Source organism: Chiloscyllium punctatum, chromosome 19 (genome assembly GCF_047496795.1).
Source record: "Chiloscyllium punctatum isolate Juve2018m chromosome 19, sChiPun1.3, whole genome shotgun sequence".
Taxonomy (NCBI): Eukaryota; Metazoa; Chordata; class Chondrichthyes; order Orectolobiformes; family Hemiscylliidae; genus Chiloscyllium; species Chiloscyllium punctatum.
This window is the reverse complement of record NC_092757.1, coordinates 73,813,692-73,840,050: the sequence shown is the minus strand read 5'-3', so window position 1 is coordinate 73,840,050 and position 26,359 is coordinate 73,813,692. Positions and strand designations below refer to the sequence as shown.

General features: G+C 38.1%; 1 protein-coding gene across 4 annotated transcripts in view; it reads right to left on the bottom strand.

The window, feature by feature from the left end:
* The window catches only part of aatf (apoptosis antagonizing transcription factor), a 115,591-nt gene that overhangs the window by 6,284 nt on the left and 82,948 nt on the right, over positions 1-26,359 (bottom strand). For all 4 annotated transcript variants that reach the window (XM_072589675.1, XM_072589676.1, XM_072589673.1 and 1 more), the window contains exon 11: positions 23,572-23,643. In XM_072589675.1, coding sequence (XP_072445776.1) covers positions 23,572-23,643 — 72 coding nt within the window. The remainder of the gene's footprint in view (positions 1-23,571; positions 23,644-26,359) is intronic.

The window sequence follows — 26,359 nt, the reverse complement described above, 5'->3', positions numbered from 1 at the left end:
AACAGTGGGAAAACTTCCCATTAGTTGGAGCTCTACCAAGCAGAAAGGAAGATGATTGTTGGAGGTCAGGCATCTCAACTCCAGTACAGAGGAACCTCGATTACCTGAATGAGATGGGAGGGCTCTCCTCTGGGCTTCGGAGTTTTTGGAAGCTTCCTTTCTCCTCACTCTGCCTGCCTTGCTCCCTCTCTCTGTCTCAGGGTTTGTTTCTGAGCAGACACACACACACACACACACACGTGGGTAAGAGAAGTGCAGCTTTGCTGAAGCCTGTCACATCTTCTCCCCCCTCCAACACACACATCAGTTCAATGGCGTTGACACAGCGAGCACTTGCTAAGTCCACTCCCCGTTCAGAAGACTAGGCAGCAGCACACCTCGCAGGAGACCCTGCTTACCAAACCTCCCCCCATCCACACACACACACGCACAAACGTTTTACTGCAATTTTTGACAGGTTCTACCTCTGCCCTGTACAGGAAAATGTTGGAGAAATTATGTGGGGAAGGGTGGGGGGGGGGGGGGGGGAGAAAAAAGAAGGGTTTAGGGTACACTCCTTGTAAACTTCCAGGGAATGTTTGGGGGGGAAAGAGAGAGAAGGCGGGAGGTCAGTCATTTGGTGACAGTGCCTGGGCTCCCATCGATGTCCAGGACTGTTCTCGGCAGCATTTCAGTAAGCCAGGTTCATTTTTAACCATAGTAAACAAAAGGTGCGAGCAGTGTTGAAACAATTTTCCCAAATACTCATGCTGGTAAGATTCTATCTTGTTAGAGTTGGTAATTGTCGGGTATTTGCATTGCAAAGACAAGAGTGATTACATGTCAAAACAAAAATAGGAAGTGACTGGACATAAAGCATATTCAGGTATCCCAAGGAAATGAAAGTTGCAGTAAAAAATTAAACTTCTGTCAGCAAAATCAGCACAACAAATGGAAAACTTGGAAAAGGAGTTATGCAGGTAGTTTCTGTCCTAACAAAACCAGAAAATAGCAAATGTTCCAGACATACGTTCCCTGTAATGAAATGTCAAGCTCCAGGACAAAGTGGTACAGTGTACTCTGAAGACTTCGTATCACTTTCGGTAACTGTTGACGATGAGCATTCAAATACTTTAAATGGATAGAAAATGGCTTAATTACACAAGTAAATAACTTCAAAAAAAGTTCTCATGCTCAGAGTGCTACCACAGACCCAAATCGAAACATCCTTTTGACATGCTTGATCTAGTTTTTTTTTTAAATGGGACATTGGCATTGCTGGCTGGCCAGCATCTATTGCCTGTAATTGCCCTTGAGAAGGTGGTGGGGAGCTGCTTTCTTGAACGGTTTCCCAGTTAGCATAGGGAGTAATTTGTATGAGAACTTGCAGTTCCTATGGTGTCGGCTACCCTTTTACTTCTTGATGGAAGTGGTCATGGGTCAAGTGCTGTCTAAGGATCTTTGGTGAATTTCTGCAGTGCATCTTGTAGATCGTAGCTGCAGTATGTACTCAGCATCAGTGGAAGGGGGTGTGAACACTGTGAATGTGATGCCAATCAAGTGGGTGGCTTTGTCCTGAACAGTTTGAAGCTTCTTGAGTACTGATGGGGCTGCACCCATTCAGGCAAGAGACGAATACTCCATCACAGTCCTGACTTCTGCCTTGTAGATGGTAGATAGGCTCTGGGGAGTCAGGGGATGAGCTACTTGTCACAGTAATCCAAGCCTCTGACTTGCTTTTGTAGCCACTGTGTTTACGTGGCAAGTTCAGTTGAGTTTCTGGTCAATGGTAAACCCAAGGATGTTGGTAGTGGGCAACACCATTTAATGTCAAGGGACACTGGTTAGATTTTGTCTTATTGGAGATCATCACAAGGATTGCACAAATGTTTTTTGCCACTTTTCAGCCTAAGCCTAGATATTGTACAGATCATACTGCATTTGAACATGGACTGCTTCTGAAGAGTTGCAAATGGTGCTGAACATGTGCATTCATCAACCAACATCCCCATTTCTGACCTGATGGTGGAGGCAAGGTAGTTGGCCCGAGGACACCACCCCAAGGAACTCCTACAGAGATGTCCTGGAGCTGAAATGACTGACCTCCATAAATCACAACCATCTCCTGTTTTGTCAGAGCCCCACAAAATATTTTAAGAAGGTAGTCTATCTTATCTTAAAGGCAGATGTGAAGTTGATATTCCAGGTGTGACGCAGCTGGTCAAACCACTCTAAGCAAACAGAATTTATTTAAACGTTACAGTTGAAATACAAACAAAAGAAAACTGAATTTAGAATAACTTAACCGAACTGATACACCAATTTAACGAAGGAACTGTTCTAATCCTATACCATCCCTGTAAACACATCTCTTGGTAAAAAGGTAAATTGATACACAGATTCTTACAAGCAGGAGGGAACAAGATCCAAAGAGATTTCAGAGAGAAAGTCAGTCAGGAACCATTTGCTCAAGCTGCAACCTTTCCTGGACTCCAACATCTTTTGAATGCCACAGCTAAACGAAACTAGAAAAAATCTGAACTGGGAGAAAAGGCCATCTCCCCTGCCATTGTTAAACTAGCTTCTTTCTAGACCCTCTGCCTTTAGAATCTCTCTTTTAAAAAAAAACCCAAGGACAAAATAACCATGTTAAAGTGACAGCATCATCACACTTCATATGTGCCAGGTAAAGATTCATAGATTCATACAGTGCCGAAAAGGCCGTTCAGCCTCCAGACTGTACTGACCACTAAAAGTTCGCTAATCCCAATTTCCTGCGCTTGTCCCATATCCTTGAATGTTACGCTATTTGAAATACTCATCCAAATTTTTAAAAAAATAGGTTGTAAGCTTTTCAGCCTCTAGTACCTTCCCAGACTCCCACTGCCCACTGAGTGAAAAGATTTTTCCCCAAATTCCCTCTGAAATTTCTGCCCCTTACTCTAAAACTATGCCCTCTCGTGATTAACCCCTCAACCAAAGGGAATAGCTGCTCTCTTTTCACCCTTTCACCCTATCCATACCACTCAATCTTATACACCTCAACCATATCTCCCTTCGGTCTTCTCTGTTCTAAAGAAAACAATCCAAGTCTATCTAGTCTCTCCTTACAGCTCAATTTCTCAATCCCAGCCAACATCATGGTGAAGCTCCTCTGTACCCCCTGTAACGCTATCACACCCTCCCTGTAGTGGGGTGACCAGAACTTCAGTGTTCCTGGCGAAGCCTGACCAACACTCTGTACAACACCAACGTTACCTCCTTGCTCTGATACTCTATGCCACAACTGATGAAAGCAAGTGTTCCAGATGTCGCCTTAACTACCCTATTCAAGTGGTCTGCAAATTCTGGATCTGTGAATAATTACTCCAAGATCCCTCTGTTCCTCTAAGCTACCAAGATCCTGCCAGTCATGGCATACTCCCTCATTTTGTTTCTTCTTCCAAAGTATATCACCTCGTACTTACTGGGAGATTTAATACCATCTGCCACTGGTCTGCCCATCTGCCCAACCCATCTATATCTTCCTGTAACTTCCAACCATCTTTTTCACTATTAACCACTCTACCAATGTTAGTGTTGTCTGGAAATTTGCTTAACATTCCTCTCACATTTTCATCTCTATAATTTACGTATATAACAAACAATAAGGGTCACAGTACTGATCCTTGTGGTACACCAGTGGACACTGCCCTCCAGTCACTCAAAATGGCCTTCTACCCTTTGTGTCCTACTACTAAGGTATGGTTCCAACCAGTGGAGAGTTTGCCCATCCCACACCACCATCATCCTGATGAAGGGCTTATGCCCAAAATGTCAATTTCCCTACTCCTCAGATGCTGCCTGACCTGCTGTGCTTTTCCAGCAACACACACTCAACTCTGATCTCCAGCATCTGCAGCCCTCACTGTCACCTTTCGGGATTAATAATCTAGTGATAATACTCCTAGGCCATTGCCATCCCATTATCGCCTTATTCATCAAGTGTCAAGTCACTGTATTCTGAAATCCAAACTCCTTGCCATTAGTGATATATTGTCAATCAAAGCAACTTTCAGAACTGGTCATCCTACTATATAGGAAGTGCTGTACAGTAATGGGAGTTTGGGAAGTGAATACTGTAGACAATCTGTTTTGACCCTTCATGCAAGAGTACGGTGTTACTAAATAGGTGCTAAATTTTAAGTAAACTTCTGGCATAGAGTCATAGAGATGTACAACATGGAAACAGACCCTTTGGTCCATGCCGACCGGCTATCCCAACCCAATCTAGTCCCACCTGCCAGCACCCAGCTATGCCCTCTAGTGCTGGACTCCCCGACCCCAGGGAAAAGACTTTGTCTATTTATCCTGTCCATGCTCTTCATAATTTTGTAAACCTCTATAAGGTTCACCCCTCAGCCTCCGACGCTCCAGGGAAAACAGCCCCAGCCTGTTCAGCCTCTCCATGTAGCTCAGATCCTCCAAACCTGGCAACATCCTTGTAAATCTTTTCTGAACCCTTTCAAGTTTCGCAACATCTTTCTGATAGGAAGGAGACCAGAATTGCAAGCAATATTCCAACAGTGGCCTAAGCAATGTCTTGTACAGCCACAACATGACCTCCCAACTCCTGTACTCAATACTCTGACCAATAAAGGAAAGCATACCAAACACCTCCTTCACTATCCTATCTACCTGTGACTCCACTTTCAAGGAGCTATGAACCTGCACTCCAAGGTCTCTTGGTTCAGCAACACTCCCTAGGACCCTACCATTATTTTGCAAGGAGACAAGGTTCAAAGAAAACTTTATAAAGCAGCCCAGCAAGCAACTTCCAAATACTGGTCACGTTTTTGGTAGGAATCTCTTGAGTTCAAAGTGTTATAAACCTAATTTACGAAAATAGATTTAGTTTTAAGAAATTGCATTTTAAGCTTTATTTTCTCTCAGTCATCCATTTTGGTAGTCACCTCCACAGATATAGTCAATGGTACATTTGCCTGATAAAGCCAAGGGCAAAATAACACAATGCTGGGAGATAACTGCACGGTCAGTTTTCTCTCCCTCACTGGAATGACTTCACAGACCTGTCCCCTTGAGGAGGGCTGAATATTAATAATCAGCTGACATCAATTCTAGTTCAGGTCTCCACATTGATAGCTGAGACACTATCATACCGAACTATTAGATTTCTTAGCAATTCAGAGAACTTCTTCAGGATCCACGTTTAAAGAAAATCAATGTACTTTGCCCAAATGTAGTATTGAGAAATGATTTCAAGTTTATTATCAGTGTGATTTATCCACACTTGACATTTTTAACATTGGTGTCAGGACAAGGCTGAAGCCCATGCCACAGATACAAAACAACATTGTGCAACCCATCTTTTTAATCATTACGGGTTTGGGAAAAAAACAAACTAGATGATTTCTTCATAGCTAGAGTTTTAAGCTTAAAGTAATTACAGTAAGGAACAATTACAGCAGGCTAGGCAGGGCAGCCTAGGCGGATCAATGGTCTTCTGCCCTAAACATTACCAGGTCAGTATGTTCAATTCATATGTAATAGACAATTAATTGACAGAGACTTTATGGTATCCGGTAACATTGGGTTGGAATCTCAAATCTTGTTGTGCACGTTAAACAACTGGGGGAGGGGAAGAAGAATGAGGACAAATAATGTGTTTCCCCAGCAGCATGGTAACCCCCTTACTCCCAGGCAAATTTAAAGAACTTCCAGAGGTGGATTAATTTCTGGTGCACTAACAGTCTCGCTGTTAGCACTATTGTGTTTTCCAGCATCAATTGATTTGCGATTTACATATAAATTAGACAATTACTATACAAGACCATATTTAGCATATAAAATTAATTTACTATTCTTTCAATTCGTAAAGCTCCAACAGACTTTAAGATGACACTTGGTTAGATGGTGGAAGTGGCCTGCAGAACTGAAAACTTAAAAAGACATGAACAATCACATGGCAATTTCTATAATTAAGCCAGTTCAAATATGTTCATCTTTTTAAAATTTAATTAAATAACAACCAATGACCAATATAAAAATAAAATGTTAGCACAAGATTTTAGTCTAATATTACAAATTGTTTCACAAACAGTTCACACAAGGATAGATTACATACAGCATTCGAGGTTATTTCACTTCCTCCTTCTGTAACTGCACTGTTTCTTTTCGCCAAGTACACCATGCAGAAACAGAAACTCATCAATCCTGCAAGTTTAACCTTGTCACTGTTGAAATTCACTAGGGTAAGGGTACATTTTAATACTTTCAGCTCCCTTAAGGCTATGCAAAATGAACCATGATTCTTTGATTTTTCGTATTAAAAGTAGATTTGAGCCAGTGATTTGTAACAGGTTTCCTCCCCTTCAAAGCATTTTTTCAGAATATCATTAGTAGAGGTAAGTGAGGTAAGATACCTCATGGCTGATACAGATTCATATTAAGCAGCATATTACCACTACTTCATTGTTAGATTTGGTGCTATTAAGAGTTTTAAAACTTAATATGGGGCAGTGCAAGAGACTGGAATATATATAATAACATAAACCCATTACAAAGATTGCAGGTGAAATCATCACCTTATTTTAGGTTTTGATAGAGTACTGTTAGGTAGAGAAATATTGAATAGAAATTGGAGATGAGGGGGAGAAGACAGGGAAGGATTATCCTGCCTGCAGAGTACAATGGAACTGGCCATGTGGATCCCAAGGATTTCTTCCAGCTGTTACAATTTCCTTTACTTCTCACTGACTGGTCAAAAGGACATTTGGAAATGTTCTTGGAGCACAGTCCTGATACTCTTGCAGTAACAGCGTCAAGGGCTCTGATGGACCCAAGATAAAAAGACCATAATCCCTGGGAAAATGAGTCCGAGTTACGAACTACAAGAGAGATGAGAAGAGGAAAAAAAATTATAGAATTACACAATCATAAGTGAAAAAGAAAATCTGGCATGAAGATGGTCTCCAAACATTTTTTCACAATCTTATTTGACAACATGTATATATAGTTCCTCAGTTACTGATTGTATAATAAAAACATTTACTCGTTACATATCCACTTTTACAGATACACAATTTTCCACAATTCTAAAGAAAGATAATTTAACAGTGTTCGTACAACAGGTATAGTACCTCAAACCTGACTGTCCAAAAACTGAATCTGTAAAAATCAGACTTTATTTGAAATGGCATTCTAGTCTAGTCTAGAGCCTGTTTAATTTCAGGTACTGTATTATTAAACATCCGCCAACTCAGTTATTTTCCTGATCATCATCTTGCACTTCTACCCTTTGTCAAGGGGAGGCAGTAGTGTAGTGGTAATATCACTAGACTGATAATCCACAGCCTTAAACTAATATTCTGACTAGATGTGTTTGAATCCCACCATGGCACAACATAAAATTTGATTTCAATTAAATTAAACTGGAATAAAAGGATAGCTAACAGTGAGCATTTATCCACTGTTGATAGCTATAAAAATCCAACTGGTTCATTAACGTCCTTCAGGAAAGGAAACCTGCCATCTTCACTTGGTGTGGCCTACACACGACTCCAATCACAGCAATGTGGTCAATTCTTAACTGCTCTCTAGGCAAATAAAGATGGGCAATAAATGCCACTTCAGCCAACAATATCTAGATTCGGTTGTGGAGCAGAATCATTATTTTGGCCTTTTCCACCAGGCACATGCCAATCTCTGGATCACTGATGAAATTTATGGGACTGCCCTCAAAGGATCATCAGGCACTTGGCACTGCTCTTTCATGCCAGTGCAATATCTCTAACAAGGCAGTATTTTGAGCTTAAGGGAGCACTGACAGAAACATTTACTTTTGAATTAACATGGAACTGTATCCCTTCGCTATGTGCTCGAATGCCTTTACTATATTCAGGCACTGTTCAGGTTAAACACGGAAAACCCAAACTCTGGCGCAGCATCAGTCGAAAATTTGTTGGATATGCCATGATCAGATAGAGCAGTCAAACACTTTGAAGGATTTCTCTAAACTTTATTCCAATAATTTAGTGCACTTTTTCAACCAAAGTCTAAAACTAACTAGTCATATACCTAATTTGTTAGAATTACAGAAAAGAGCACATCACAACCACCAGATGGCAGTATTTAATGGCCTTGCCATTAACTCAGATGGATGCAACACTGCAAAGTACGTGACAAATCGAAGCATCAAATTTGCAGTCCTCCAACACTTAAAACCATGATAAAGAATATGTGAAATAAACTGTTACTTTGCGCGCTTTGTAGTGGGGATACTGAGCAGCAAGGTTTCAATTTTAAAATAATATATTTATGATTAATGGCCTGTTAGAAAATACATAGCAGGGTACCACAAGGCTCAATAACTGTTTTTGATACACATTAATGAATTGGATTAGGATGCACAGAATAAATATTAAAACCTGTAAATGACAAAAGGTAGAAATGTAGTGAACAGTGAGGAAAATTTATCAAAAACTTCAAAAGCAAATAGACAAGCTGGTGGAAAGAGCATGTACCAGATGAAATTCAGCAGAGAAATGAGAGGAGACCAATGGGTAGGAGGAATAAGGACAGCCAATGCAAGCTAAACATTTATATCTGAAGCTAAGTATTCATTGTTAGGCCCCCATCAAATTCTCACAAGCATCACAATAAAGCTTGATGCTGCTCCCGATGCATTTTCCTGTTAAGAAACACTGGCTAAACCTGAAATACCTTGGATTTTTTATCTCAAACTCAGACGGTACAAGTCTAATCTGACTATCATTGACTCTACAATGGGTGGGAACTACTAACTTAGCAGAGCAGTGAATTGAACCCAAAACTTTCCTGGTCAATAAATTATAATCTGCCTTTACCAGATAATGGACTGGGAGACTTGATTCGCAATTATTTGCAACACTGGAATGGAACTTCAATATTACAGTCAAGGAAACTCTGCATCACACATTTGTTAGACCATAACTAATCACCTACTTTAAGGTACCTATAACAGTGCCATTTTTGAGATCCAGGAAGTCACATACTTAAGGAATTTGCTATGGTAACAAGGTTCCTCATTTTTCTCTTTAGCTATGTTCTATTCCCACAGAAATTTTTAAAATTCTGACAGAAGGTGCAATTCACATACATACTTTGTGGACGAAACAAAAGAAGCACACACAAAATGACAGCTTCAAACCAAAACAATTAAGAATAATTGAGAATTATTGCCAACATAAGATAAATGAATCTAAATGTGATTTTGTTAAGATGATAAATAGACCATCGACTACACTAAATTAGATTAAAACAATAATCTAGGTAAATTAATGAAGAAAATCACTTTGCTCAAGCTAAACATAAACAATTATCTCAGAACGAGGTAAAAGCAATTATCTCAGACTACCAATATGGTTGCTGAATCTTGGTGACTAAGACAAGATATTTTTTAAATCCTAAACTCAACTTCAGTTGTAATTTCTCCCCCCAGATGCTGGAGTTAACCTATGAATAGGCACAACATATATTTAGGAAACTGCAGGTAATTGTTCTCTAACAAAGGTTGCGTTTTTGTGCAACCCTGCATTATAGAAAAGTCGTGCCTTAGAAACAGCACTTAAAGTGTTGGTGATGTAATCACGTTTTAAAAGCCAACACACGATTTTAAAATTTGCACTTTAGAAACAATGTCCTCAATTCAGCAATTGCAGCATAGCGAATTAGTGTTAACAAAACATGTGTTATAGCAGAACAACCTGTATGTCTCAAAGTTGATAGTTCATTCCTCCAGCATAGTGCACATACAGATGCTCAGACTTCTTCTGAAGATAGCCTGGTTAACAGCCAAACTCAGCACATGCTGATTGCCAGACTCATGCAATTGATGTGCCATGGTACACTGGTACATCAACCAGCAGACAAATGGACATCTTCAGAAGTTCCAGGGCTACACATAAAAAAACCTTAAAGGTAATTATAGAACAAGATTGGACATATCCATTAGTACTGCTTCACAATTTATCAATTATTATTAGAGGAATCATGTTATTCCTAAGCAATACTTTTTAAAAGTAAATCTATTTGTAACAAAAATGTAATGAAGGTGCAATTTCTGTAATAAAGAGAATGCACATCTAAAAATTCCAAAGAATCTACTATTATCCAGTTTCTGAATTGAAGGTTATAGCAATCAGAAAATAAAGGGTCAGGTAATTGGCTCTTTGATTAAAGCTGCAAAAGATGCAGAGATGTCTAGAGGGCATAATAGAAGGCAGGAGAAAGGGGGGGGGGTCAACTTTGGGTTAGTTCAATAATTGATGATGGATATTACAGAGGAGTTAGAATGGATGCTGATGATCGTTTAAGACAGGTGAGAACAGTATACCGTGACAACAGACCTGGCAGGAGTAGTTACAAGCTATGAGGGACAGCATATAGTGTCTTTCCATTGGTCACAAGCTCTCACAGCTCAGTTGTGGCAAGATAACCATGAGCAAAAGGGGAAAGTTTTTTCAAAGCAAGTCAGATTTCAGCTTCTTGGAAGGAGAGAATTTTGCAAAGCTATCTAAGCTGAAATCATATTCTGGTATTAAAATTGCATAAAGTTATCATTTTGACTTACATGGTGTTTTATTTATAGAAACCACAACTACTAATTTTTTCAGAAAGATAATAATGATATTTAAAAAATTAAGCTGAAGAGTTTGCAACAAAGCACTCAAAAAAATCAAATGGTAGCAATCTGTTCTGTTGAAAAGGAATGCTGGAATTTATATATTCCCTGGATCACTCTTGCACCTTTTAATAATCAGCTATAGAACACACACCACCTAAGACTGCAAAAATATGAACAGCAATTAGGTCTAGATGAGAGAAGCATTTAATGTCTTGTATGTGTAATGCTCAGAAATCAAACACTGCAAATCAATTATTCATTTTGGCAAACAACTTTACATAAACATATTTTGCAACATTTCTTTTCTTTTTGCCAATTTTCTCCTCTTCCTGATGATAGTCTGGCAGACATCAGGATCATCAGTTAACATATTTACTATATAGATCAGTGTAAGATGAACCAGCCATAAATGTACATGGTTTTCTAATTTTAGTTAGGGGTGAGGTTGAAATGCAGAGGTGGAAGTATCACTTTGTATCCAGATACAGGCCTGGATTATTTCACATTCTGTACAAACACTGACTGTGACCAACTACCTCAATATAGATCAGGACTGCACCCGGACCATTCTGGTCTGAGTGGCTCAGCTACATTACAACATCAAACCACTGGGTAATAAAAACAGAAAATGCTAGAAATACTCAGCAGGTCAAACATTTGTTAATGTTTGCAATCAATGCTGACCCATCATCAGAAATGATGGGTACCTGGTGTCGACCAAAAGATTTGAGATGATCCGTCTGACAGGTAAATATCACAAAATAAGAATTAAAAGAAAATCAGTAACATCCAACTGATGAGCAGCCACAAAAGTTTGCACAGAATTAATTCTGAGCTTGGAATCAGACCTATTGAGTATAAAATTACAAAAATGTGACAATATGTTCCACGCAGCTCATTTCAGCAGAATAATATACATGCTACACAATGTGGTGCCCCACTCCTCATAAAACAGCTAAAAACTTATAATTAGTACTACACAAGCCTAAAATTATATTGAGGTTGCTTGACTTTTAAACATGTTGTTAAAGCTATAATTATATCACACTATTCAAAGTACACACAGAACTGTCCAGTCTGGAATGCGAGGGACCAAATCAGGTCTGGATTATCGAATCACACAAGGAAGTCCAATATGTGAGAACCTAAAACACCATGGATATTTATATTTACCTCAACCAGTGATAAAACATTCTAAAGAGTATTCAAAATCTGCTTTAACTGTTCAAATACTGCATCTTACATATCAATACTCTCAAAAATATAAAGGATCATCAGCAAATATGTGGTCAGGTTAAGAATTCTGCACAATGGGTATTACCAAGTAACAGATTTCCAGATTAGCAAAGGTTACTGTATATAATCTAACCTATATATTATGAAATAACCTTCTAGACTGAATCAAAAACATTTTGCACACCTTATACAAGTCAATCTAAGTTTTCAACAGTAATTACTATTTAAGACTAATTGCTTGGGGCAGGTTCGATTAAATCCTTAATATGTAACCATTTCCTTCAGTTTTATTTGGAGTCAGTACATCTTAAATTCTGAACAATATCTCCTGTTGCATCAGTTTGATACTTCAGTTTTACAAACTGTCTACTGTTATGGTGTCCAAACAAAACAGCCAAATTAATGTCAATTATATTGAAATATAAAGCCTGTTTTGGGCTGCAGACTTATTACTTGCAATGGGAATTCAATCCAGGCTGTCCAGGAACATTTCACTCAGGATTCTTAATAACACAAACAGGGCTTTCATTACTTGGGAAAATATGAACTTTAAATTAAGCAAATGTTTATATACGATAGTAAGGATGTTTATATTGCTGATCAGAATTTCACCAAAGCATCGCATAGATCAGTGTACTGGTGCAAGACAACAACTGATCTCTGCTTGGTGTACTCCAAGATTCACCTATACATCAGTTTCAATGGATAACTATCATTTACATATCAAAACTGCTTCAGAGGGAAGACAGCATTTTTTACTTAACCGAAACAAGTTAACTGAAGCGAATATGGTAAACTAATCTGACAATTTAACTGAAAATTGTACTTGTGTGACACCAAGTTCCTCAAAAAACTAGGCCACAAACTGGATTCCTGGCTTGTAATGAGGTCAGCTGTAATGACAGAATGATTTTATCTCCAGTTGGATCATATTTCATTTATAAGGGAATTGGGGGATACTTATGTTCAAGAAAAAGACTGTCCAACCAAGTTGACAGAGTTCCTATTGTCAAGTAGAAAGACAAGAGCTGATGTTTGCTTGGTGTATCTGGAGACTCACCTCAGCTCCAAACGTTGTTATGGATGGATCTGTCATTTCAGAGTGAACCCCTCGAATTATATCTTAAAAGAAACTAGGATCCCCTTTTCCCCAGCCTCGTTACTGGAGGCAACCGGGGTTAAATTACCTCCTGCACACTTCCATGACCATCATGGGGTTCAAAGCCAGATCCAACCAATCCATGCAAACTGGGAAAGGGATATTACTTGATCGATTTTAGCATGTGTGGTTGCATAAAATTCTACTCACTTTATGAACTATAAAATACCATACTGTAATTATTTAACAACTTTTAATCAAGATCTTCCCTAAGTACTGAAATCTAATTTACCGAAATAAACTTGAACTGCCTTGTCTGAAATAATACACCCAAGAATGTTTTCATTATAGCTGAGACAGGAATGCCTCTGGACTGCAGAGAGCAACAGAACAGCTACGGTTTATCTGTGCTCAGCTACTAAAGTTCCATGTGTTAAGTAGTTTTGTATGCTATTTGTAATACCAAACAATTATATTGTTCTGCAGCATCAGAAAAAAAAAGTCAAAGAAATAGACAGTTGAGAGGATCTTTTTCTCAAGAGACACTCAAATTTAAATACCAGCCATTTCAAATGTCTACATTATAAAATTTTACAGCCCTATACACTTCTAACACATACTGAAGGGCATCATTGCAACAAGTTGATTGCTTTCATTTTCTAAAAAGAAATACCGACAGATTTACTAAAATTGCGAAATAATTCAAGTTCAACCTCGGAGTTCTTTCAGAACGTATATGAGGAAAATGCAATGGAAAGGTTGCACATGGGCTTCATAAGCCTTTGGAGATATCACAGAGGAGGCCACATGAAAAGCTAAATGTACGAAATTATACAGTAGGAAACAAATTGGAATCAAACTTTAAGAGGGAAGGAAGCAAAAAGGACAAGTTAAGGGCAGTTTCTTAAAGAAGTGGATAGGTGCGCCCTTGAGTATCTGACCCAAGATCACTACAGTTCACTGCAGCTAGTGACTTAAAGTATAATAAATTAAGCATATATTGAATATTTACAATGTTGTCTAAACTTTCAGATGATATTAAAATAACAACATAGAGTGTTAGGGGATATTGATATGGTGGTGAAATGGTCGAGAAGTGGGAAAGGAATTTCAACGTCAGTAAACTTGAGGCAATACATTTGGTGAAGAGAAATATACTTTGAATGTGGAAATGGTGAGTTGTGTTGACGATGGTTGTTGATCGTTTGGATTTTAGGAATCAGGTTCATAAGCCATTACAAGCAGTACTGGAAGTGGATAAATGCAAAAGTATAAAGTGATTTGGTATGAAGTTTGGAACATTGAAGACCAATAATTGAGAAACATATAAAATCTTTTGGAAGACTACAAAATAAGCCACTGAATGCAGTTTTCAGCACCAGTTTCAAATAAATTGAACTGAGTGACAGGAATAGATTATTTTCAGCAGTTGAATGTGTAAAACATGCTTGTCAAGTTGAACACATGGAACTGCAGGTAGAAGGCAGAGAAATATATTATAGTACACAACTGTGAGAATTTGGAATAGACAACCAACTGTGAATGAAAAAGATACCATCAACACTTAGAAATGCTTGGGTGGAGTGGCAACTATAAGGAATAGCAGTAAGCAGCTGGTCAATCTCAGAATTATGTTTTTGTAAATCATTTCACCAGCCTTTAACTTTGATATGGGCAAAGAACTATTTTTGGTCTATGAATTGGAGAAACCTGGTCTCTCCAAATTCACAACATATCTAACATTACAACTCAACACATCCAATCTTGAAGGCTTTCACTTTCAATGCCTGGTTTAAGTACGATGTACACTGCAGCAGTTCACCAAGGTTACTTCAACAGCAGCAGCTGCTACTCATACTTTACCAGAGAAAAGATGTGACAAGTAACATTATGGAATAATCAGCTCCGAGTCATATATGACTTTGACCTGTGCTATGACTAAGGCTGGAGGATTGCACTGTTACTCTAGTCCCAATATTCCACGGGTCAAAACAGAAAGTAAAAATACTGTTTTCAGTAACCAAGATGATCAATTAAATATCTATATCAGGCTTTAAACATAAAGATCTATCAACCAGGTCTCTTAAGAGGTACTATTATTGGTTTACTTAGAAAACAAAACTTATTGACTAATGATGTAATAACTGCACAATCCATAATATACAAGTACAAACACTTATGCATCCAAATCTCCCCAAAACATACATGCATTCTTCAGGAAAATAGAAAACAAATTTCATAAGAATACTCTTCTGAAAGAAAGGAACTTTGGCCAAGGATTATTGTTGAAGAAATTTCCAGAATATGTTGCTCTCGTGTTCTAGCAGGTGCGATCAAGTCACACCTCACATGGTTGTCACTGACATCTTGGAAATACAACAGCTTCCTTTGAAAATACAGTTTTGTGATGTTTCTTCATTATTCTTTGAAAAGAACAAATTAGTTTTACCCTGAACTAGAGGGTTTTCTTTTCAGGAATGCGAGGAGTCAGCCGGGCAGCTTAACCTTACACAGTTTGCACTCACTGTGGAACGAGGGCAAGGGCAAGGGCAACCAATGCCACATGAAGCCAGTTTTCAGTAAGTATTAAAAGTCCTCTCTATTGCACAGATCATTCTGACTTTCCATGTACTGCAAATGGCTTTGGAATTGCTGAAATGTTCATTAAATCAGAATGGTCATTTCCCTCTGGTTGTGACCACTGTGCATTGAATCAAAAACAAGATTCAGATTAGTACAACTGCAGTCTTAGGGAACATACTAAATTATTGATGATGATTTAGCCTTGAGCTAAACAGTTCGCAAAGTTTTTCCACTTAGTTGAGTGATCACATTGCAATTTTTCTATTTTAATATATATCAATAATATATAAATAATAGGAATACCGGAGTTCTGACTCGAATAAAGCTCCAGCACCAATGGACCCACTAACACTACCTGAACAGCACTCACCGATTGAAGCAGAATTCTTTCTGGTTTAAACAAATTTTGTTCTTTTTGAACAATCCTCAAGTGCAGCGGAATGTTCAAGGAAATATTAATCAAATTAGCTATAATTAATGATTATCCAATTGAAATGCAGGTCATTTTAAAGATTGGTCAACTTGATGCTGAAAACGACAGCTTTCAGCAGATGAAATCTCAACTATTTTTACAATTTACTTTAAAAACTCTGTGCCAGCTTTTCTTCAGTGTTCCTTGCCTTTAGCAGATTCTAATGCCAAATCTTCAGGTTGCTTTGTGACAAATCCTGAGAGTACAAATGAAGGATTCAAATTGTTAATGGATTTATCTTTCATTTATTGCAAAAACTATTTTTTGAACCACCACATTTATTTTGCATGGACACAGTTCATATGACCAACCACAAAATCTGACTGCAAATCTAATTCCATTTGTTACACTAAGGAACAATTTTAGTCAACATTTTTCCACAGTATTAACACTGAACATATCCTCTTTCTTAACTTTTACTAACATGAAACTGATGGCAGGTGAAAGACCAACTGATCCATTGAGCCCATCCATCTCTGAAGACAACATAAGAAATAGAAGGCATGGGTCATTTGGCCTCTTGAGCCTGCTCTGCCATTCAACAAGATTGGAGATAATCTGATGGTGCCCTCAACTTCATATTCTTCCCTGTCCCCCCTCATTACCTTCGTTGAAATCGGCCAGATCAGTCTTAAATATAATGAATGACCTCGTCTCTACTGCTTTACGGAGTAGAGAATTTAGAAGATTAGATGATTCTCAGAAAAAAGAAACATCATTTTTCTCAAATACGAGAACCTTTTTCAGAAACTGTCCCCCCAGTCGTAGACATTCTCACAAGGAAGGTGTTTGTCAGCAGGTACTTTTACCAAACCTCCCCAGAATTTTACATGCTTCAATACAATCACCATATTCTTCTAAACACTAATGAGCAGAAGTACCACTTTCAAAGCTCTGGTCATCAGGTCAAGGAGATTTACCAACTTTCAGTCACATTATTTTCTCTAATGCTACCTTTTGTTTTCTAATACTTATTTCTTTTAGTTCATCTTTCTTGCTAGTTCCTTGGATCCCTCCTAGTCCTGGAAGGAGTTTTTATGAATCTTTTTCCATAAAGACAGACAAAAAAAGTTTGTTTAATTTCTCTTCCGTTTCCCTCATTGTAATTTATCCTGTCTCTGCTCGACATTGGCAAACATTTGAATGTGCTAATCCTTTCCCTTTTTTTTAACATATCTATAGAAGCTTTTGCAGTTCATTTTTATGTTTCTTACTGTTTACTTTCATGTTTTATCTTCTCTTCCAGTTTTTAATATTCCTCGTTTGCCAAATTCTAAAATGTTTTCAACTCTCAGACTTACTGTTTCTTCCCAGAAACTTTATAAGTCTCAGCTGTTGACAGAAAGATTTGGCCATTATTTGAACCCTATTTGTTAAATGAAAATGTGAAAATAAGGAATGTCTAGTAATCGTAAAAAATGCATTTGAGTCAAAGAAATTCTGGTCCAGCATTAGAAAAATTGTTATTTAAGGACTTTTTCATGTGCAATGAAACTGAAATAAAAGCTCAATCTTCTGAAAGTGCAAACTTCTTTCAAATCAAAATGCCAGAGCATTAAAACTCGCTGAATAGTTTTGATGTAAGCAAAGTCCTAATTGTAAGATTCAAATGTTTCTACTGAATCCACCGACAATTTCCAATGCTGCCATAATGTTTAAGCATTCACGTTTAAACAAGACTTCAGTTTGCACTTGAAAGTGCCTTCTTTGTCCTTCATGACAATTACTACAGGAAGACCCTGTGGCTCTGATTCTTTAGCGGATGCCATCTTTAATGATGATGTATGGGTGTCCCTTTCCTCCATGCTGCTGCAGGTCAAATGCATGACATCGCTGCATGTGTATCAACAAGCAAATTATAAACCGTGTCAATCTAAGTTAATGCAAGGCTGTAATCCCTTTACAAGAGATCTAATATGTAGTATGAGTTATGTTCATTTCATAATCTGATAAGAATAGAGTGAGTTACAATGCTCTAATAAAAGAGTAATGAGGCTCCTTAATGACACTGTTAAAAGGTAAAATAACTTAAGATTTAATCAGTTTTTACAACAGCAATATGTGTTGCATACTTGCCCTGTCTACTGCGACTTGCCAGATTGATCATAGAGGTACAAGAAAGGCAGCTGACAGTTGAACTATTAAAATCAACAATTACAAAATGATCGTTTTTGCTATTTACCAACATGCACTTTTTGTAATAAGTGAAACATTCAATAATATATTTGTTCAAGAAATCATTATTCATTTGTTCTATGAATTTTTAAAAATTGGGGTTTAAGGCAGTTTCCACTACTCAAAAGTTATGGAAGAAATCAGAATGAAATTTCACTAATTACTAAATTAAAATTGCGGTTGGTCTTTTAGCCTCTGAAACTGACTTTAAATCTTAGCCCTCGCAACTTTAACTCTTTCAATTCAATTTGGATACATTCAAACCAGATCAAAATGTCAATCTCCTAACCCACTGCGCCATCTATTTTCCTTTATTATTCTAATAAGGTTTCATACTTGCATACAAAAGATGTGGAACAAATGATTTAAATCATACTGTTTTGCAATATTGAATTGAAAGAAATCATGGGACTGCCTACAGATTGCAGATATATAAAGACTGTATCTCCTTCTTTCAGCAAGTCTCATGTCAAGGAAGATAGCAGGTGCAATAGCCTATTTCATCAAATAGGTCACAGCTTAGGGATCTAAGTTGAATCATTAGAGGGAGAACTTGTGTAGTTCCCAGTTAAGCAGTTGGTTCCAGCAGTGGTATTCGGATGTATTTTTCTTAAAGTCTAAATTGTCAAAAGGTACCAAGATGTACCTAAAGCTATATGACATTGCATTCAAGCACAGCAGTCACCAAATCACATAGTCAATCCCTAGGTCAGCGATAAGCCAAGGCATACAAACAAGACCAGTCTATACTGATCTTTGTGCTCCATATCTTACAAACGTAATAGGTTAGAGAGATAAACCAACTGTACTGGTCATTCCAAAAATTAAACAGCATAAATGATTTGGATTAGAATAGTTAATAAGGAGGCATGATTAGTAAGTTTGCAGATGACAAGAGTGAAGAAGGTTGTCTAAGATTATAAAGGGATCTTGATCAAGTGAGCCAATGAGCTGAGGACTAGCAGATGAAGTTTAATTTGGATAAATAAAAGGTCTTGCATTTTGGTAAAACAAACAAAGACAGGATTTATATAGTTAATGTTTGGGTCCTGGGTAGTGTCGTCAAACAGAGACACCTGGGAGTTCAGGAACATAGTTCTTTGAAAGTTGCATCACAAGTGGACATGGTGATTAAGAAGGTGTCTTGCCTTAAGGCAGTCTTGACTTCATTGCTCAAACCACTGAGTACAGAAGTTGGGACATCATGCTGAGGTTGTACAGGACATTGGGGAGGACATTTTTAGAGTACTGTGTACATTTAATTGGAGAGAATTCAGAAGAGACTTACCAGAATACTGCCAGGACTGGAAAGTCTGAGTTTCAGGATAGGGTGGACCTTTTTTCGCTGCAGCGCAGGAGGCTGAGGGGGACCTTATAGTGATTTATAAAAACTATAGAGCATATTTTTAAACTGAGAGAAGAAAGATTTAGAAAGGACCTGAGGGGCAACTTTTTCACACAGAGGGTGGTTCATGTGTGGAATGAACTGCCAGAGGAAGTGGTAGATGCAGATATAATTACAATATTTAACAGACATTTGGATAGGTACATGAATAGGAAATGTTTAGAGGGATATGTGCCAAACACAGGCAAGTGGGACTAGTTTAGTTTGAGAAATTTGATTGGCATGGATGTGGTGGACTGAAGGGTCTGTTTCCCTGCTGTAAAACTCTATGACACATTAGATTATAAAGAATCACAGATATTATTCAGCTCATGTCTTGGACTTTAAAACTAAGAGGAGGGAAAGAGGCAACGAAAATAAAAGTAGACAAAGTGATCAGAAGGAAAATACAAAATAAAAGTCTTCTTTAATCCTTTTCAAAAGATCATCTCAAGACATGAACGCTTTGACACCAAGGATCAGGAATACCCTGCTCATTCAAGGGATCTGGAACAAATAGTTTCAAGCATAAGAAAATAGATGAACTAACAGCTAAAATGATTGAGCTTTTGTTTCCGAAACCAAAGATTGTGAGCTAAACTCGCTGGATTCCTGTCAATCAAGCTCATTTGCTTTACTCACATGTTAGAACACTTCAGCAATGTAAATTCTACTTTTGTCATGTTTTTGTCGGTAAGAAAGTGGGACAGAGAGAATTAAAAGGTCCTTCTTGAGTTGTGATTTGTTTATTCCTAGTCATAGAAGTATCAATTGTGGCTGTAATATCATAATTTTCCAGGTTGGTCTGGTTTGGCATTTGAATTATGATAACAGGAGAACAATCTCCTGGGAGGAAGACATATGTTTACATACAGAGAAGCTAATAGAATTAAAGAAACAAGTGATAAAACAAAATACTAAAATGGAGGTGGCAGCTTAGATTTACCTATAGCGGTTATAAATCAATCTGGTTTGATAACATTCCTTAAAAATTCCATCACATGATTATGCATCTTTCAATACATAACCTCTATGCTAATGTATACTACAGATACTATAGCAAATTAGTGCACTTATCACCAGCAGCACGTGTCATGGAAGTGATAACATAATGATAATGACGAGGAACCCATAAACCCAGGTTTGTGCTCTGTGTCATGGGCTCAGATCCCACTATTGCGGCAAATAGAATTCACATTCAATAAATAATGTCTGGAATTAAAAGCTAGTCTCAGTGACAGTGAAATGGTCATTATTTGCCTTTTAAAAAACACATGTAATTCCAGATCCACAGCATTGAGACTGGCTCTCTGCCATTCTCTGAAATGAGTGTGGTGCTGAAAAAGGACAGCAGGTCAGGCAGCATCCGAGAAGCAGGAGAATCAATGTTTTGAGCAAGGAGCCCTTTATCAGGGCTCTTGCCCAAAACGTCGACTCTCCTGCTCCTCAGATGCTGCCTGACCTGCTGTGCTTTTCCAGCAGCACACTCTCAACTGTGATCTCCAGCATCTAGAGTCCTCACTTTCTCCTATTCTGTGAAATGGCCTAGCAAGTTGCAAGGGCAGTTAGAGATGGGAACAAATGCTAATGACACCCTTGTCTCATTGAAAACTAAAGAAAAATTAGTGTGTTTGCAAAATGCTCCAGAAAAAGAAATAACTTATGCTCAAATTATTAGTAACAGCCTAGATGGGATCCATAAGTATCTAGAAAAATAGCCCTGATTAAAGGCATCCAGGAATTCAACAGGTCACGAAAGATGAATTCACTTTTTTGCCTAGCCTTTGCAGCCATATAAAACATATTTTTCAAGACTTGAGACAGCTGCTCACCTGTCATTTCAAAGAAAGAAATGAGTTGATATAGCACCTCTCATCACCTCAGGACACTCCAAAACACCTTACAGCTCATTTAAAAGTGTACATCCTACTGTAAAGTAGAACTGATAGATTAATGGGTACAGATGGAAAACTGTCTAAGTATATCATGTTTGCAAAAACAGCTTGCTGATTTAAAATAGCCCAAAAGTGGCTTCCATTACAATTCTTTGTTGCTACGCAATTGAAATAGATAACTCTACATCAGCATTTTAAAACAACACTCCCTGCTTTATGTCAACCATCATCCATAAATGCATGCATATCTTCCAGAACTTGGAAGATAAAAACATTTCAATCTACGGAAGAATTACTACTGCTCCACAATTATCCATCTAGTCACGGTTTAATTGAAAATATCACCTCAATCCCTTCCGTTCAAAGAAACTAAAGACAGACATTGCAATATTCAGATACACTCTGCCAGGTGCTGCTGGCAAAAGCTGATGCCACTCAACCAAATAAAGAACATTTCCATTAACACAGAGAATAAATTCATTAAAAATATGTTTTACCCCAAGCACGTTCCAAATCAAAAAAAAAGTTCTTACACTATATAGCTGTGAAAACTTCTGAATGATTTAATTGGCACCCAATTCCTTACTGTTGAAAGGAATGTAAATTGTTACCTCAGAATAGCCAATTCATAAGCCTGGCTGCCTCTTCAGTATTAGATTCCAAATGGTTTGCTACAACCTTTATAAGCTGCACAGGCTAATGGTTTCTCCAAATATTCGCAGTGTGCAGGGTCACTGGCTGTTAATTTTATATGCAAAACTTTGGCTTTAACATTTTCTCAGAGGACTAGAAGAATATGATAATTAATTGGAAAGAGTTGAGTAAGTAACAAGAAACTTGTCTCACCTTATGCTTTAGTGGAACCTACCCTTTACTTGTACTTGTCAGCATTAATCAAACCAAATTAAAATGAATGCCAAAAGCTATATTTTATGAATATATTACTGGCTGATTTATATGCCAGGGTTCCCATTTATTCTGAAACCACCTTGTTGAGAACAATGGATTTCTGAAGTAAGTGTACACAGCTATACCTGGTTATTAAAAACAAAATCGCAACATAAATACTTGCAAAATAGGCAACTAAAAATAAGACTAATTTCAAGAAAATAACTAAGTTTCACTATAGTTTTCAAACAAATGTTTCAGCTCTTTAGGAGTCCATTTCTTTCCATTTCCAATCTTTCCAGGGCTGTCCTTTATCTCTGGAGATATGTATCACAGGAAAGTAAAACTCTGTTCGCATTATTGGTCATTATTAGTGGACTACATTCAGCATTTATTTGCTGATGTCGCGTTCCTGGAGCTAAACAGGGCCAATAATGCAAAGAAATTGAAAACAAAATGCAGGCAGAAAGAAAAAAGGTAAAAAAATCAAGCTAAATAAACAGATCTAATACTTGTTCCCTCAAAAGAACGATCATTGCCCTTCTAGATGTGGGTTTCAAAGTGAAATTCTTTTACGTTTCATTATTTCTCACAGTAATGAGCAGAAAGGTTACTCACCTATTGAGACTGTTCCTCCAAAATTGGAGAAATAACAATGGAAGTGTGCCTATTAAACTACCTGCTTATGCCAAAAATTTGAACCCCACAGAATCTACAAATATTTCCCATAAAAGGTACGCACTTATACAGACAAACTTATGTAAAGCTAACTAGCTTTATAAAACCCTCCTCCCAAAAGGTTAAGCTACAATATAAAGCTATTAATCCAGCATTTTTACCCATTATAGAGAATAGCAGACTTTTTATAGCTTTCCAAATCCAACATACATTTTCTATGATATCTCAGTTTGCTCTGCAGGATAGCACAAAAGTGATTAAAACTCAGTGATGGCAGTCAATCTGTGAAGAGATGTACCTCAGGCCAACCATAAATTTGCAATGATTTCTCTTTAGTAGCATTATAATTAGAGAAGTGGAAGAAGCAAGATCACTTCAGTAGATTTGGCATGGATACACTTTGATGCCAGTGACAAATGGTGACCTGATAACAAGAAAAAGGGGCGGGTGATGGGTTGAAGAACAGGTCAATATCACTATGCCATGAGACGCGTTTGATGACCATAATTTATTGCTTACCTTGCATCATCGTTCATTGTACTATGGTCAATAGGTGCCATGAAACTCACTAATTTGCTGTGAACATGGTATCTGGCAGGAAAGAAATGAAAATGTTATTTGCTTCTTAATTTAATTTTATCTAATTTGCTTTACTGTCATAAAGTATTGGAATATTAGATAATTGAATTGTCATTTCTCCTCATTCAAAAATATATATAATGGTTAATCTTTCACAAAGACATTCCTTTATCCAACACACTCAGAGTACAGTTCAAAAAAAGGTGATAACATGAAACATGTTCTTATGTGTTATTCAAGATTTTAGACACAGGTGCATGTCTCGATAGTTTTGTTTTTTTAATTTTAATTCAATTCAGGCCATCTAAAGTTCATATTTGATAGGTCACAGAAAAACTTAAGTGTTAAGTACCTAATTTATTGTAATAAATCAGATTAAAATATCTGGGTTGCCTAATAGCAATATCATGCATTTTAAATCCAAGTTGACCGTAGAAAATATAATATTTGTTATTAAGCTTTAAACTAATTAAATTGCAGAGTTTTAGGATTCCAGTCTGCACCCAGAATTTTTACATTGATCTGGACATTACAGTGGTAATGACAATGAAACAGTCAGGCCTTATTGCTCTTTCTCCAGTGAAACTGCAAGAGTCCTCATGTGTGTAGAATAACCGAGAAACCCAGAAGTTGCTGTCAGTGACTCTATGCTTCTCCAGAGGTGCAGTGCTAAGGTACTTTACACAAAGTGCATCCCCCTAAGAAACCAGTGAACTGACTTTTACACCATGTCGCAATGTGAAAACTCTTGGGTAATTAAGTTTCTAACTCTACTCCCATTTCAAATATTGCTAAATAACCTCACCAGCTCTGAATAGTTAACTTCATATTTCAGTGATGTCAGATTTCTCCATTATGATGATACAGAGGAATCTCGATTATCCGAATACCAACTATCCAAAAACCGGATTATCCGAAAGAAATCTCGAGGTCCTGACAGAAACATTACATCAAAGACGTGTGTCCAACACCGATCACGTCTTTTGTTTCCAGTGATTAAGAGTGCTGCCGAGAACAGTCCTCAACTGGTGGGAGCACAGGCACCGTCTTTAAATTACTGACCCCCCACCCTCTCTCTCTTCCCACATTTTCCCTGGAGTTCTATACAAGAGTATACCCTAAACCCCATTCCCCAGATAATCTCTCTAACATTGTCCTGTAAAGGGCAAAAGTGGAACCTGTCAAAAGGTTGCAGTAAAACATTGTGTGTGTGTGGTGTGCGCACATGCGCTATTTTGAGACTCACCACCGCCCCCCAACCACAAAAGGCATCAGCAGTATCAGCAGTAATAGCCTTGATGATGTCCAACTGCTCCGGAGTTTGGGGGGGGGGGGCGCGTGGAAGTGGGGGTGGAGGCGGGCGGGGGGCAGTGTTGGACAGGGTCGGGGGCGGGGGATGGGCGGGGATGGACGATGTTGGGGGACTGTGGGAGGCAGCGTTGAATGGGGTTGGGGAATGTGCAGGGGTGCTTTGGACTGGGTTGGGGGGTGGGCGGGGGCAGTGTTGATCAGGGTTGGGGGCGAGCAGGGGGGAAATGTTGGATGGGGTTTGTGCAGGGGGCAGTGTTGATCAGGGTTGAGGGCGGGCAATGTTGGACGGAGTTTAGGCAGGGTGAGGCAGTGTTGGAGGCGAGCGGGGGGGGTGGTGCTGGACAGGGTTTAGGCAGGCGGGGCCGGTGTTGGACAGGGTTTCGGCAGGGGGCGGTGTTGGACAGCGTTGCAGGGGAGGACGGAGGGCTCGCGTGTACGTTATGCTGCTGCCTCGTCTGAACAGGGAGCAGACTTAATAGAAAACTCCGAGCCACAGAGGAAAGGCATTGAATCGATTCACCAAATAATCAATTATCCAAACAAAAGTGTGCCCACCCATCTCGTTCAGATAATCAAGGTTCCCCTGTAAAATAGATTTTTGATAACCTTTTAAAGTTTATTTCAACTTCTATCTCAATCCAATCATAATCATCTATTTTACGAGCTGAATATTAAAACTGAATATGAAGGGATTGTGTTTTTAACTTCCAGGTTCAATGCCTAGAGAATACTTCAATGTCACTGGTAGCTTATCCTGTTTGCTGAAATTGCTACTGCGGCATGCCTGGAGATCCTCTGAATGGGTGCCAGATTTAACTATTAGGAAACAGGATGTTTGTCCCACAGTGGCCATTAAATCTTTGTGAGCAGTTTTAAGAACAACACTGTGTGACATCACTTTGAACAGTAAAATCCATCCCCTTGAATTCTTGATGTCCACTGGGAATTCAAGGATAGGACACTAGTGCAGACCAAACGTGTTATCACTTGGAGAAGGTTAAATTGGCCTGAAACTTTCAATCAGTGTCTACTGACTTAACACAGAGGAATGTGGACAAGGTCTTGGTGACAGAAGTAATATATTATAAATTTAAGTCTAAAAAAGGAGAAAATATCGATAAACTAGGCTGGTGTTTTCATAATAATATCAATAATAAAACAAACTTGAATGAGATTGGAACAGTAATTGTAGCAAGTATATTATGATAAATTAGTAGATTTTTAAAAAAATTGCTCAACAGCCCAAAAAATAAACAGGAGTGACATCAAACTTTATTTTAAATGAAATATGTTGGAGAGGGTAGAAGAGACAGAGAAACAATGTTATGGAAAGAGAAAGAATCAACAGAACTGGGGGAAAGAAAGATGTGCATCCCAACAGAAGCTTCCAAATATAGTCAGTATTGTGATATTTTTG